This window comes from Ictidomys tridecemlineatus, chromosome X, assembly GCF_052094955.1.
Source record: "Ictidomys tridecemlineatus isolate mIctTri1 chromosome X, mIctTri1.hap1, whole genome shotgun sequence".
NCBI classification, from domain to species: domain Eukaryota; kingdom Metazoa; phylum Chordata; class Mammalia; order Rodentia; family Sciuridae; genus Ictidomys; species Ictidomys tridecemlineatus.
In genome coordinates, this window is record NC_135493.1 from 19,414,538 (window position 1) to 19,429,417 (window position 14,880).

Sequence of the window (14,880 nt, forward strand, 5' to 3'; positions counted from 1 at the left end):
TAAAAATTCATTTCCATCTGTAAAGCCTTAATAATGAAATCTCTCTTTTCTTTACTTTCCACGCTTTTCTGCATGGTGTACAGGGCCAATACTGTGCATGGCACCCGCTTCAAGTTTTGGTAGGTTTTGTACAAAAATTCTCAACTTTTTCTAATCTAAAAATATGTTATTCTACTGTGATTATGAAAGAGAGGAGTGACAGAATGATATGATTGGTCATTTTCTGAGTATTTAACATTTACTATGGTGCTTTGTGGAACTAAAATAATCCTATTTTGTCAAGTCCTAGGTGGTTGCCACTGTGGCCAAATACTGACCCTGCCATTTTTCTATTTCCATCCCCCAAATAATAACAACTGACATGTTTCTTTTCCTAGAGAAACTGGGCAATTTAAATATAATAGAATGATACACTTAAAAAGAGAGAGAGAGAGAGAGAGAGAGAGAGAGACAGAGAGAGACAGAGAGAGACAGAGAGAGAGAGAGAGGGCTGGGGATATAGCTCAGTGGGTAGAGTGCTTGCCTCACATTCAGAAGGCCCAGTGTTCAATCCCCAGCACTATGAGAGAGAGAGAGAGAGAGAGAGAGAGAGAGAGAGAGAGAGAGAGACTGGGCAATTATATATATATATATAATATATATATATAATTTTAAAAGTGTAAAATATTTTAAATGTCTAAAGTACAATGAAATAGTTCCTCCCCTAAAAGGTTATCCAGATGACCTAAGCCATTCAGTACTCAGATGTTAAGAAAGAATGACCTAAGCAAAACATTCTTCAGTGTTCTGTGCTGAAATCTGTAGTGTTCTAGGATGAAGTGCCATCTGCACAGAACCTAGACACAGCAGAATCATTTTAAAATGACTCTTTGGCAGTTATGACATTTTTAGCAATCAGTTACGTACAGATCCTTTAGTTAGCCACTAGCCACCAACACAACCTGGTAGCCATCTCCAAGCCATTTTACCCATCACTAATACTGAAAAGGATGAGAAAACAACTGGGGAGTTTACAGGTCCTAAACTCCTCATAAGAAGCAGGAACAGATCAGGAGAAAATAGCTTTTTTCAATGCAGGGAGGAAAGTCCCACCCTTTACAAACCCACAATCTCATATGAACCCAATTCCTCCCATCCTTTTTGAGAGTTTGCAACAACTTGACATTCATCCCATTAGTGGAGTAGAGTAGTTACAGTCTCCAAAGGCACTAACAGGCTTATGCAGATAAAATAAAAAGGTCAAGATGATTGCCACATAGAAACAGCACTCACTACATAGTAAGTTCTGACCCCTGACAACAGGAGTGAGGCCTCTGTTATTGAGGGATTAGCTTGCCCTGTAGGAATTAACAACATGTCCATTGATACTAACTGGAACATTCTATGCATACAATTAGAAGAACAGACTTCTGCAAGTTTGAGATATGTGTCTCTGTGTTGACATTTGGTGACCTGTTTCTTGGGGATGTTTCCCTGTCCTTTTACTTTCAGAGCTCTGCTTAGGAATGCAAATTGCATGATTTAGTGCTGCTGCTTCCTGTGTAGTTGCTGTGCTTCCAAAGGGGAAATAAGATTGTTTTTCAAATCAGCATGTGAGACAATAAAGGGATAACTGTAGGTAATAGGTAGCTGGAGTTGAGTGGAAGGGATAAGTATGGAGTTTCTGTTAATAGCCATTTGGGATAACTTTTTGGTTTCTATAACATTACATGTGGCCATTCACTTTCTCAGTAGGCTTTCAGAAAGTCTGAATTCAATTAATATAGACACAATAAGTTATCGTATACCTGCCAATCACACATCAATTTCCTGCTTGACTTTCCAAAGTAAAATGGAAGTCAGAAAAACATAGAAAACTTTCAGAAAAAAAAACTAGAGAAGGCAAAGAAAAAACATCCTGAAAAAGATTTTACAGTTCTAGCCATTGTAGCACTAATACTGATTTTACAGTTGCTAGCCATTGTAGCACTAATACTGGTTGTGAAGACAAAATTTATTATGAAGGGTTCCATGTATATGTTTGATAAATAGCCAAAGTTTCCAAGGAACTTGTCAGAGGTGTACCTAAAAATCTGCACAAATAGTCCACTGAAGTCTTGATATCTGCTCCCCTACTACATACCCACCAATTAAACTACATTTTTTATTTGCAGGCAGATCAGGTAAGTATACATAAAACTGCCCCTTTGCACTTGCAAATCCAATGGCAGTAATTCATGTCCATAAAAGTCAGTGAATTCAAACACAAATCCACAATTCCCTAATCTCCTTTAAAATATGCAACCAGTTACTCGTCTGCTTAACTAGCTTCAGATAGATAGCCTGGTAGCATTAGGTATTTTTTCATATACATTCATTATAACGCTTTTTGAAAATTTGACCTATTGAGTCAACTACAATACAATACTGCTCAAAAACTTACTAAATGTTGAGAATGGTTCCTTTTTCCTTAATGGTAACTATAATTGGATTTCCCCTTTTCTCTTTTTAAATTTCCCTCCTCCCATGCCGTGTTGCTTTGCACTGACTGTGATTGCATGTTGCACCCTGGTGTTTCCATCATGATGATGTCACTTGGCTTGTTGCTGTGATACTTACCACACCCCATTCCATCGAATGTCATCATTGCATAAATGCTCCGCCCTCCTGTGTGTCGCTTCCATGGTTTCCTACTGAAAGTGCCCATGATGCACGGTGCTACACCTACCGCTGTGTCTGCCGCAACAACACCTGCAACCAGCGTTCCCTACGCTGCAACAACTACAGGCAATCAGGTTTGGCCATTTATTTCACCTGTTCAGACCTAGAAAACTACAATATGTTGGGAAGGCACAGTGTATGCTTTTTGGATTGGTGAGAGACACTGGTCCATGTATTTGCATGTTTCTTAAGCAATTGTCACATTTACAAATTTTACTTTTCTATACATTCTAAGATGCTGTATATACTTTGCCATTCATCCCAAGGGTGATTGGTGGGATTCTATTCATTTTTAATCAGTGAACAGATGTCATTCTTGATATTCTATAACTAATTTTTTGCTACCATACCAATCCTGAAATGTATATACTGTACTATTTCATAAATGCTTTCTCATTGGTCAAAATGAGAATTGATTTTCCTGTCATTTTTTTTATTATTGTGCTTGAACTTGGACTTAGTACAATCATCACTTTTACTTTCAGATACATTGGAAAGAAAGCAAGGCATCACATTTCTTTCCAAGGCACAGATCTATCCTTATCATTACCCAATGATTACATCAGACATTCCATCTCATACAAACATTAGATGTGCTTTTGTTGTTTTGATTTTCATTTTCTTTAGGTATTTTTCTGACAGAGTCACTGGCAAATTAGTAGTATTTGGGGAGTCTTGAAATTTAAGATGGTTACATATGTATGAATACAGCACAATGAATCTCCATATCATGTACATCCACAAGACTGGGCTCCTAATTAAAATAAGACATACTCCATGTTCATATAAATATGTCAAGATTGACTCTACTGCCATTTATAGCTAAAAAGAACTAAAAAATGAAAAAATAAAAATATGAAAATTATTGAATAATGCTGTTCTGCCATAGCCAAGTGTTAACCATGCCCACAGACTAAAAATTCCTCTGCTACTTAAATTACAAGCATGATCACCATGAAACACACAGAGCATTAATTAATTATGGAGCAAACCACATTCTAATCTGTGCTTTGCTATTAGTGGAAATAGTTAATATGTCTAAAGTTTAAAAATTATATCTAAGGTTTTCTGTGAAATTGATTATCATCATTGATTACCATGTCCAAGCAGTGAACAAAAGAAACAGAATTCTCTCAAGAAATCATTTTAATCTAAAATCTTTTTTACTACTGTAGATACCCCAGTTATCAATAGATGAACTGAATAGCAGCATGTTTGTTTCACAGATGTAGAAGTTACCAGTAGAACAGTAAGTTTCTTTAAGTATTAATATAAATAATATTTTTAGGTTTTATCTTTTTATTTACACAATGTATTTGCTACAGCTTTGCTAAATATTTTCATTGAAATATCACTTATGACTTAGATCTTGATGTATACATTCTAAATTTTCCAAATTGAAATGAGAAAGCAAAATGCAATTTTAATATGGAAATGACAGCTGATAACTGGGAAATACAACTTACAAATTCTGCAATGGTTGCCTGTTTTTAAAGAAGTGTGATTTGTTAGCCAAAGATATAAGTTGCTTTTGAACTCTAATTTCTAAACATTTTTATAGCTTTATTTTTTATTGAAGTAAAAAAGTAGAGCCAGGGATGTAGCCCAGTGGTAGAGTGTGTGCCTAATGTGTGAAGCCCTGGGTTCAATTCCCAGCACTCCTCCCAAAAGTAATATTTGTTAGGATTTAACTGAGATGATTATCTTAAAGACAGTGTCATGCTTCTCAGATGACATTGTGGAAAACAGTGCATTTACAGTCAGCTGCCTTATGTTGTTTTCCACATAAGTCACCCAGAATTGCTCCAGCTGTTTCAAGTTTTGAGTAGCATAATCAAGTGATTTAATCATTACTTTCATTGAAATCATGTTATTTTAAAATTCTTTTGCTCTTGGATTTTTCCCCTATGCCCTTGATCTCCTCTTTGCCTCGTATGGAGCCCATGGTAGCACATACTTTGAGCAATTATGCACCTGAACCTGTGTCTTTTGAAGCCACTTAAGAGAGCTAGGTATATTAATTCTAGGGACTTATTAAATAAGTGTACCAACTCTGAATTACATACATTAGTCATTGAAAATTTGAAGTTCTCACAGCCGCATTGTCATTTGAAGGAGGCAGCAGTTATGTTCCCAGCTAATCCTTCTGTGCTGCTGAGGATACACAGGCCACCAACTCTGTTTTGAACAGAGCTGATTGCCAGATGTACAGCAGATAAACAAGTCCTTTTCATCATAAGGACTGTTTTTTTAAAAAGACACTTCTGAATCCATGGGATAACAGAAGGAAGCATAAATGGTAATAGTTTTCAGGGATGTTTTTGGGATAGTGGCAACTTGGACAAAGCACCATACATGAGAATGTAGATTTTTGCCAACACCTTGCTCCCTTTTCAATGGCTATGCATGTCAAGGTAAACAAACGTCATAATTATAATTAACTTTCTAACAAAATACACTTAAGAAGAATGATTCTTTTTACTTGTTTCCTTTGGAAAATGTAGAGGCATTCTATATGTAAGAAGTGTTGAAAATTTCTCCAGAGGTCAGAACAGTTTTATACATTACTATATGCCTAACTTAGGCTATTTCTGCATGGCTTTAAAACACTCTGATAAAGTGTGAAGTTTACTTACTATTGGCATATTTCAAAGTGTTTGGTATTGAACATGTTTTTCCAATATGTACCTGTTGAAGGAGATCAACCAATGGGTGGATGATCTGCAAAAAGTTTTGGTATTGTATAGATAATGCCTGAAACAACGTATCTCTTTTAATTGAGGGCAGTTCTCCACAATAACTCTCACTGGAAGTTTCCCATAGACTGTCATAGCTGTCGCTATTTACTGATCATTCACAACAGCCCCATATTCACAGATGCATAAACAAACTGAAATTCAGAACTGAAGCAAGAACTAGTATCCTAACTCCTAGTAAAGTAACCCTTCAATATGTCTCACTCATTCTCTTGTTTTTCCCATTTCAGTCGAAATTCTGAACAGCAGAGTCACAGAGTACCGGAATCTCTCCATGAGAACCTCCATATGGCCTTTCTATATGTATTCTCAAATGTCCTCTTCTACCAACACAACAATAAGCATGGTGCAGTCAATATATTAAGTAGAGAAAATGTACCAGCCAACAAATTTGAATAAAAAATGAAGAATTAAAAATCAGCGAAGATGGTAAAACAAGACCCATATAGAAAGCTACCCATCTTGTTTGAATTATCAGGTAGAATATTGACCATAACATTTGTGATTTTCCAATAACCAGTATGCTAAATTAATTTCCACACTGTACTGTTGGCTTACTCTACATTCTTGGTGGATAAACTATCTGTTTTTGAAGTGTTACCTTACTTGTGTTTACAGGATAGTCTATTGGGTTGATTTAGAATGTAACAAATATGTCCAGTACCATCTTCCCCATCGTTGTGTTGTACTGGTTTGGGTTGAATTTAGTCTTACATACTATAGTGTTTTGCTGTATATGTGTGGTGTTTGATAAAAATTAAAATGTTACTAGTGGGGAACAGAAGTATATGTGCTTGAAAACATGACAGGATTATGTTAATATGCTCTCTTTAGAATCTTTCTGTAGGTTTCTAGAGGCAGATATGTAAAAGGCCTCACTTTTGAGTGTGCACAAAACCTGGTCATAAACATGCATGTATATAATTTGTACCTGTAGATCTGACCCTGCATAATTCAGTAAGCTTACTAGATTTTTTTGTGAGAGAGAAATAATTACCACCCAAAGTAAGGAACTTCTTCAAACATGAACTCCTAATACACTCCTTTTAAATGGCCTAAAAATGGAGAATTTTTCCTTTTAATGAAGTTCTCAGCATTTATACTAAAAATTATATAAAGTACCCATTACATTTTTTTTGTATCTCAAGAAATCCTGTCTCCTAGGTTGAGTGTCTAAAATTGAGCCATTTGTCATCTTCAGCTGAGAAACTGGTACTTGGGAGCTTAAAGGTATGCTAATTGCAGGTTATAAATCAAACAGAAAGATGGGGGCATGGAGATAGTTTTTACATACTGGCAGAAAGTGTGTAAAACCATTGCAATGTAACCTTTTACACAAGTGCCATTTCCAAATGCAAATGGCTCATGCTCTTTAGACTACTCTTTGAATAATAAGTAAGATGCAATCTAGCAAAAGTCAGTCAGGGTGAAAGAGAATTGGTTCCAAATGAGGCCTTTCCTCCCCAAATGGACAATCTTCTCTATTGATCACAGAGGGAGCCTGAGTACAGGTTCAGAGAAATTGTAGGTTTGGGGCCAGGGAGACATTTAAAATTACTCTTTGGTTTATGCAAAAGAACTTGAAAAGGTGTCCACAATTGTCTTTAGCTTAAGTTTAACTGAATTTCCAATGCTGTTTAACATTTTAGTGAAGGAGCCAGCACCCATGACACGTGACAAGTGTTTCCCTGGCCAGATTTTAACATCAGAATCCTTTGCATCATAAAGCTTTTTTATTGTTTGGACTCATTAACCTTTTTATATGTTCATAGAGAGATAACAGCACACTTTGATTAATATAGAGAGGCTATATTCCACAGAGATGAGCTGAATTTTCATTACTAATACTTATAAAATAGTTGCACACAGTAAAAATAGAAATTAATCCATTCCTGTAGTACATACATAGCATACCTCCTCCACTCTACTGAGTTATTAACATTACTCTTATACAGTGGTAGAAACATATGATACTTTACACAAATTAGATTTAATATTTTCTACTAAATATATATTCTCCCATGGGAAAGTATAAAAACAAAATATATATGTTGTTTTTCTCCTTCATGAAAATGACAATCAAAGAAAAAAATCTGATTTAGGATATCAAAAGCCAGCTGGTAGGTTTGAATTGTAGAACAATAGAGTTGGCAAAGATTTTTCACAGTTGATCAAACTAAGACCCAGAGCAGGTAACTTGCTCAGGGATACCCAGCCAACTGTAGGACTCAGAACTACCAGTTGTTCCTTCTCCTCACATTTTGCTTCAGAACATTTCAGACTCCATAGGCAAAGCCTGAGCAAAGCAGTTTGGCTCACAATTCAAAAGAACAAAATTATCCCAGGTAATTTGTATCCCATTGATCTTAACTATCAATCCAAATCCTGGTCAACAGTGATTTCTAGTCAGTCTTGCTTGTATTGAGCCACTGTTATCTGTTAACAGTGTTGCCTGGAGCAAGAGATCAAGAGTTGTCCTAACTTTTCCCAGTGGACTCTTTGAACCACTTAATTTGTTTCCTAAAATCTTAACACTGCTAGAAAAGAAAGTAGAGTATGCCTTTTTGAAATGTCTTTTGTATGCAACTGAATTTTGTATAATCTGTGCCAGTGCCTCTCCAGAATGGCAGATCTGATCACATAAATCCAGGAAGGAAGCACCTGAGCTGATCAGTGGAGATGAAATTTTTGTGCAAAATGAACTTTTATGGAGTTTGACATTTTGATGCAACATACTATCTCATTGAACTTTTTAAACTTGTGGCAAAGATGTACAGAGACAACAAACCTAGAGTTCAGCTGTTTTCCTATTGCTTTAAGCACTGGAAGACATTAAAAATGACTTATTTGTAGTAAGAGATTCATGGGGGATATCCATGATAGTTGTATTTTGGAGCCACAATTTTCTATACTGTTGGCATTTTTAAAGTTGTTATGAAAATGAATTTAAAGAAAGAAAACTCAAAGCCCTAAAGTTTTGATCAAATTCAACAGAGTTTTGAGAGAAATGAAATTTTAAGATAGTACTCTTTAAGCTAGTTGTGCAATGACTTATTAAGATTATCTTTTTTCAAGAGAAAACAAGACCGATAAGTCATTAGACTATAAATTTCAAGTTATAAAGACAAGTCACAAAATCAGTGACTCTAAGCAAAAATTTACTGAATGAATTGTATATATGAAATTCTAATCACTTGTGATTCTTAGTTAACAGTTTATAATCTTTGTAGTTTACAAGGGCCTCTATTTTTATTTATCCAAAATTATGAGTTTTGTCCATTTTTCTCAGCCTTTTGCAGAACTATGCAAGAGTGCTGAAACTTGGATAAAATGGGTCATCCATACAGAAAAAGTAATCTAAAAATACCTTTTAAGAGGGTTTTAGTAGTTTCAATTTTCACCAAAAGCACTATGTGACCATAGCATAAGTATATTTTAAAGAGGGATTAAGATGAAATTAAAATAATGGATTCATAAAATTGCTATTTAAATACAGTATTTACTTTTGCAATGAGAGCATGATTCCACTCCCAGCTGTTGCATTTCATTTCACATTTCTAGATTAGTCTTTACTTTGTAGTTAATCATGAAAGCCATCTTCTCCCAACTCCATCCATTTCTGAACATGCTAAAGCACTTTGATCTTGCCATGAGTGTTGTCCTACAGCACTGGCTGTGTTCACTAATGGGAGCCCTTAGCTCACCTGCTCTCCAACTTGGGAAAATGCCAGTACCTTCTCCCTGCCATCAGCAGGAACCAACTGAAATTAGCCTTTACAGCCTGAATCACTTTTTAATGCCATGACCAGTGAGCATAATGATGATGTCTGAATAAGGAACCAGATTTACAATTGCATTTTATGAAATAAGAGAGAAGGTTCATGTGCTACTTGGAAAGTTATTTGGTTCTTTTCCCCCTCTTTGGAGAGTGTCGATGAGGTTGCTCTCAGGTAAAGTGCAACCACAAGTTTCCTGAGTTCTTTTAGTCTGTAGAGTAGGCTGTGGCACTCAGAATGATTAGAAACTGGAGTCCTAATTCTTTTCATCTCTCATACATTGAAATAGATACAAGTAAAATTTAGGTGGGAAATTTGATTTCCCAATTTGATTAATAGATTTAGTAACATAGTGGCCTAGTTTAACAAGTACCTGTTGAAGGCAATAGAATAAGTAGCATTTAAAAATATAACTTTTTTTAGAAAATGTAGTTGCTAGTCTAATCAGTCTGTAAATATATAACTACAAATATAGGTTTCTGAGCACCATCACTAATTGGTGCCGTGCTTTCATTTTTTTATTGTTAGTTTTTAAGATTCTTATTTTATTACTTTTTGTATCTCTAAGTAACTGATGGATTTAATTTTGAAAGAGAGTTAGGGAAAGTGTAAGTTTTTGCTACATATATTCATTCCATCTGGATAAGTTCTAAACTGACATTGAAGCATGGCAAATGTAGATTACAGTCCATAACAACTCTCTACAGTTCACAGTTTAAGAACAAATTTACCTTTATACAAAAAGAATAATTATTAACTAATTATATTTAGTCGTTGCGTTGGCAACAAAACTACAACATGGCTACCTTTAGACAATGTGTGTGTGTGTGTGAAATTTTTATTTGTAAACTATACATGGTTTGTGACAGTATGAGCATGTCAAAGCTACAGCTCAAAACTCAGAAAATAGATATGGTTGAATTTTTTTTTAAATCCCTAAGTCTCATGTGAAAGCTGAATTTGTGTCCTTGTGTGACTTTTTGGTCAAAAAGTTTACAACACATGGATTTTAGAGTCAAGCTTTATAGTTTATAGAATTTGTTGTGTGGATTGGGTTATTCCTCAGTATTTTGACATCAAAACAGAATTGTTGAATATATAAAATATTACCTGACTCTTTTTTTATAACTAAAATTATCCTAGTCATGTAACATCTGTAGCTGCAAAATTTCTGTTTTATGTATACAATTACATGAGGATTAGAGGATGACTAAAATATTTTTTGAAATCAGTTCATATTTGCAAAACCATACATAAAGATACTGTGGAATGACCCCTTGACAGTGTTTAAGAGACATATGCTGCCGTTACCTGATTGTCTCAGTTAGGGTGCGGATGTGTGAGACACACCTTTTTTGCACTTATGTACATAGTTCATGAAAGCAATCCTTGGAGCTTTTTTTTTTTTAACGTAAGAAGTCTGTGATGATAGTGGAAACATTAGTAAGAAAGAGTTATTTCTAAGGCCTTGAGAAGGAGGATTTTTTGCTTTGCTGTTGTGGATGCTTTTCTAGTTTGCTACAACTCACTATAAGAAAAGGCTGATAACAGAGAAAGGTCAACTTTAGCTAACAGCACTAAACAAGAGCAGAAGTTATTTCTTTCAGCAAGACAACTAACAATGATTGTTTGCTTTGTGAATTAACCCCCACTGGAAACACACACACACAAACACACACACACATACACACACACATGCACACACACACCAAGTGGGTTTCTAGAAGGAATTTACTTTTTTAATGATTGCAAGCAGTTAAATATACTTTAAAATTACAAAATAGTTATTCTCATTATGTTAAAATCAGATTTCATCCTTCCCAGAAAATTATTGCTATATGCATCAGTTAATATGTATGCCAACTAATGTGTATTCAAGAAATAGTCAAATTGTTACTGTTGACCTCTATTCCTCCTTTAAGATTCAGGCCCCCAAACAAATAGGCAGTCAAAAGAGCTTACTTACCAGTTAAGTGTGACCAGTATAGGGCAGTTCATCCCCTTCAACAAAGGAAAACAAGCTTCTGACACAACTTTGGAAATAACTTTATTTACATTATACCTGCTCAGTGGAAGCTATTTTCTGACCTGATTTTACTAGATTACAGAGTACTTTGATGTGCCACTTCAGCCTCCCAATATTTTGTTTTAACTAAGAAGAGAACTAGCCAAAATCTTCCATAACATAGGAGCTGAAAGAGAATGTTTCAATCTGATCATTTCTGCCAGTTTTAGCTCCACACCACCTACAAATAGACATGGAACTTTCTTATCCTGCCCAGGAAATGAGACAGGAAATGTTGAGGTTAGATAGGTTAAGGGAAAGATCACTCTAGGTCTTTTAAGTCCTTCACAAATTGGGACATGTAGCTCTTGTTCTCAAGAAGCCCATCCTGGGTTTAAGAGAGCTGCAACTGGAGCATAGCAGCCCATTTTTCTAGTTCTCACAGGATAGAAAATAGAGCTAGGGATGTGGCTCAGTGGTAGAGTGCTTGCCTAATATGCACAAGGCCCTGGGTTCAGTCCCCAGCGCGCGCGCGCACACACACACACACACACACACACACACACACACACACACAAACAGAGAGACAGAAAAATAAGCCAAAGTCAGAAAGCAATCCAAGCCTTACAGTTGTCAAATAGCTCAGGGCCAGCTAGTTAGAAATTTCTCTTTTTTTTTCTTTTTACTTCCTCATTTCATAAGCACTTAAGAGTCAGTCATATAACCATACAACTAACAGCCTGACAATCTAACCACCATTTCCATTGATGTAAAATGTCAGCATTCATACATTCTATAGTTAAGAATTCACCAACATAATTTCCCAATTTAACCTATGTCCTTGTTTTGACATAACCTTGTGAATATATAAGCCACAAGAATATATTTTCATAAGGTCAAGAGAGAGATGAGTTTTTTTGTGGTTTAGTTTATTTTATTACCATGCTGAGGAGTGAATCCACAGCCTCATGCATGTTAGGTAAGTGCTCTTACCACTGAGCCACATCCCAGCCTGAACTCTGAGATTTTAAGTCAGGAAAAATCATCCATAAAATAGCAAGAATGGCCCTAGAAGCATTGCAGAAGATATTCAATAAATTTACAACATGGTGTGCCTGCTGACAGCATCTGGGTTGCATTCTTTGGAGCTTAAACACAGTGGCTGTCTTTAAGTAAAACAAATTAGGAAACGAAGTATAACAAATGCATGAGAGACCCAAAAATAACCTCAGCTAGGATTCAGTTTGACTAATTCAGTATCCAGTCCCTTTACTTGTCCATGCCTATAAGGAAATTACTCATTAATACTCAAAAGCTCAATTATTCCAGAGAGAATTTATTTTTATATAGAACACATCCTCAATTACGGTTTACCTAAAAGGAAAAAAAAATGTATCACTGTGAAATAAGTTACCACTCTGCAGATACTGTAAACATTCCTCACTAGTCATCTTCTATATCATGTTACTTTTTTAAAAAAAATACCTCTGTAACAACACCGAAAAGTAACCTGACTATTAAGTAGGCATTTTTTTTTCTCCTAAACGCATAACCTGAAGATTTATCTATCTTAGAACTGCATGATTCCAAAGCTTAAGTCTATATACAGATGCTATTTGTTAGTAATGGAAAGCAAATTATTTTATTGTTGTCTTTTGTGTCTAGCAGTTGAGGGAGTGATGTGAACATCATTGGCATTTGATTCTGAGGATAACCTTCCCAAAATAAATTTCCTTTTATTGTTATCATTGCAACTTTAGTTTCTTGAAAGTGAATAATTTGTTTCCATGCACCCAATTACATTCGTTTAAAATTAAGGATTTTTTTGTTTTTTATTTTTGAGATAGAGTCTGGCTACATTGCCCCAGGTTGACCTCAGATTCTTGGGTTCAAGAAATCCTCCCATCTTGGCCTCTTGAGTAGATGGGACTATGGGTGTGTGCCACCATGCCCAGCTGTAAATTAGATTTTAAAAAAAAAAGATCCTAAATATACTCTTTTTTAAAAGGCTGATTTTATGCATTTATAAAACTCTCTGGAATATAGACAATGGAAACATGTATTGGGAGCAGAAAAATGGTAACTTGAAAATACCTATATTAAGAAAACTATTAACCCTGTGCAACAATTATAGTTTCTAATAATGATCAGAATATTTTATTAATAAAAACCATTCCCATGATGTTTTGTCTCTAAAATGCAATAGCTCATTCCCTCAACGGCAGATGCTTTGACTTTTTTTTTTTTTTGCAAGTTATAGTGCTGTAGTGCTTGTTTGTGTTTAGAAGTATACATTATGCAACTCATTTTAGTACGCTACTTTTATGTCATTTTTTGTTCTTTTAATAAAGTATGTAAATTCTTTGGTTATGTCTTTTTTTATGAATCCATATTCACACATTGAGTTCACTTCAAAGCTATTCATGTTCTAATATATCAATCCCAATATTTAGTAATTCTAATATAAAATTTAAATTTGTGATTTGGCTTAACATTATATTTCATACATATAGTAAATTTAGTTCCAAATACCTACCAGTATTTTGAATTATGTAGATAATACAGCCATTGTGTTAGATTATGATTCCTATAAGAATGAAATTATTAACACAAGAAAAACATATATTTTAATAAAAGAAAAGTAAGAATTTTGAGATCATGCTCACTGGTTTCCATTGTGCCTCAGAAATCCTGAGGAATGTTTTAAGATACATTATTAGAAGTTTGGATGTGCCAGTTATTCATTTCCATTCTGCATCTTCTGTGTAACATATGAAACCAATGTTGTTCACTTCATCCTTCTCAAGATGGGCATCAATGCTTTCATGACAATGAGATGCATGAATTGTTCCATTAAGGGGTTTTCTGTCACCTAAAATTGGTTATCTCCAATAAATGGCACAGAAAGATAACCATTTTATTCTTTAACAAAACAAATGTAACTTGATAATACTTTAGTCTGTTCAATTTCTAAATGCTTCAAAAAACACTAATCAGGAACTCCTCTGCATTGAACCCTCTCCTGGAGTCTGGCTAGTAGAAAATTGAAGTCAAGGGAGTTTGGATCAGAGGTTGTGATAAAGTATTATTGACCCATCTATTACAGCGACAAGGGCCAGAGAGGAGGCTCTGTCCTTATCCAGCATCAGCTGTACCATATAGATCCCTCTTGCTCTTTGTTCCCTACTTTACTATTTCTAATATGGTTCCACTTTGGCCTTTCTTGATAAGCCAACTTTAAGTCCTCATTTGGTGTGTCACATGTGTTTCTGTTAGTCTGATAATCCCAGCACTAAAACCAGTTCAGTATACAGACATCTACAAGAGGTCTTTGGCCTCCTCAGAATTCAGTTTATGTCTTTCTCTTTGAAGCTGCTAGATGGGTATGAATTCAGGGCAGGCATTCCCAACCATTGTCAAAATGGGAACTGAGTTTCTATTGGTTAGGGGAAAGTTGACCCACAGATAAAACCAGAAGTAAACCAAGTTTGTCTTGGGTATTTTTCATTGTTCTTTCACAACACCCTTCAAAGGCCCTCCCTTCCTCATTCCTGATGGTGGTCTCTAGCTCTCTAAAAGCCCTGTGGTAGCAACTTCTCAGGCCTGCCTTCTTAGTAGATCTGGAATTTTTCCCTTCAGAACT

The 14,880-nt window shown here is 35.3% G+C and overlaps 1 protein-coding gene across 11 annotated transcripts in view; it reads left to right on the forward strand.

Moving 5' to 3' along the window:
* Mbnl3 (muscleblind like splicing regulator 3) overlaps positions 1-13,601 on the forward strand; it is a 114,652-nt gene extending 101,051 nt beyond the window's left edge. For 6 of the 11 annotated variants that reach the window (XM_078034269.1, XM_040285614.2, XM_040285608.2 and 3 more), the window contains 4 exons: positions 84-119; positions 2,680-2,774; positions 3,876-3,949; positions 5,687-5,876. In XM_078034269.1, the coding sequence (XP_077890395.1) occupies positions 84-119; positions 2,680-2,774; positions 3,876-3,932 (188 nt within the window). In that variant the 3' untranslated portion in view covers positions 3,933-3,949; positions 5,687-5,876. Of the gene's footprint in view, positions 1-83; positions 120-2,679; positions 2,775-3,875; positions 3,950-5,686 lie in introns of all 11 variants that reach the window. The other 5 variants (XM_040285620.2, XM_040285633.2, XM_040285631.2 and 2 more) reach the window with 4 other exon arrangements.
* Positions 13,602-14,880: the final 1,279 nt, after the last annotated feature.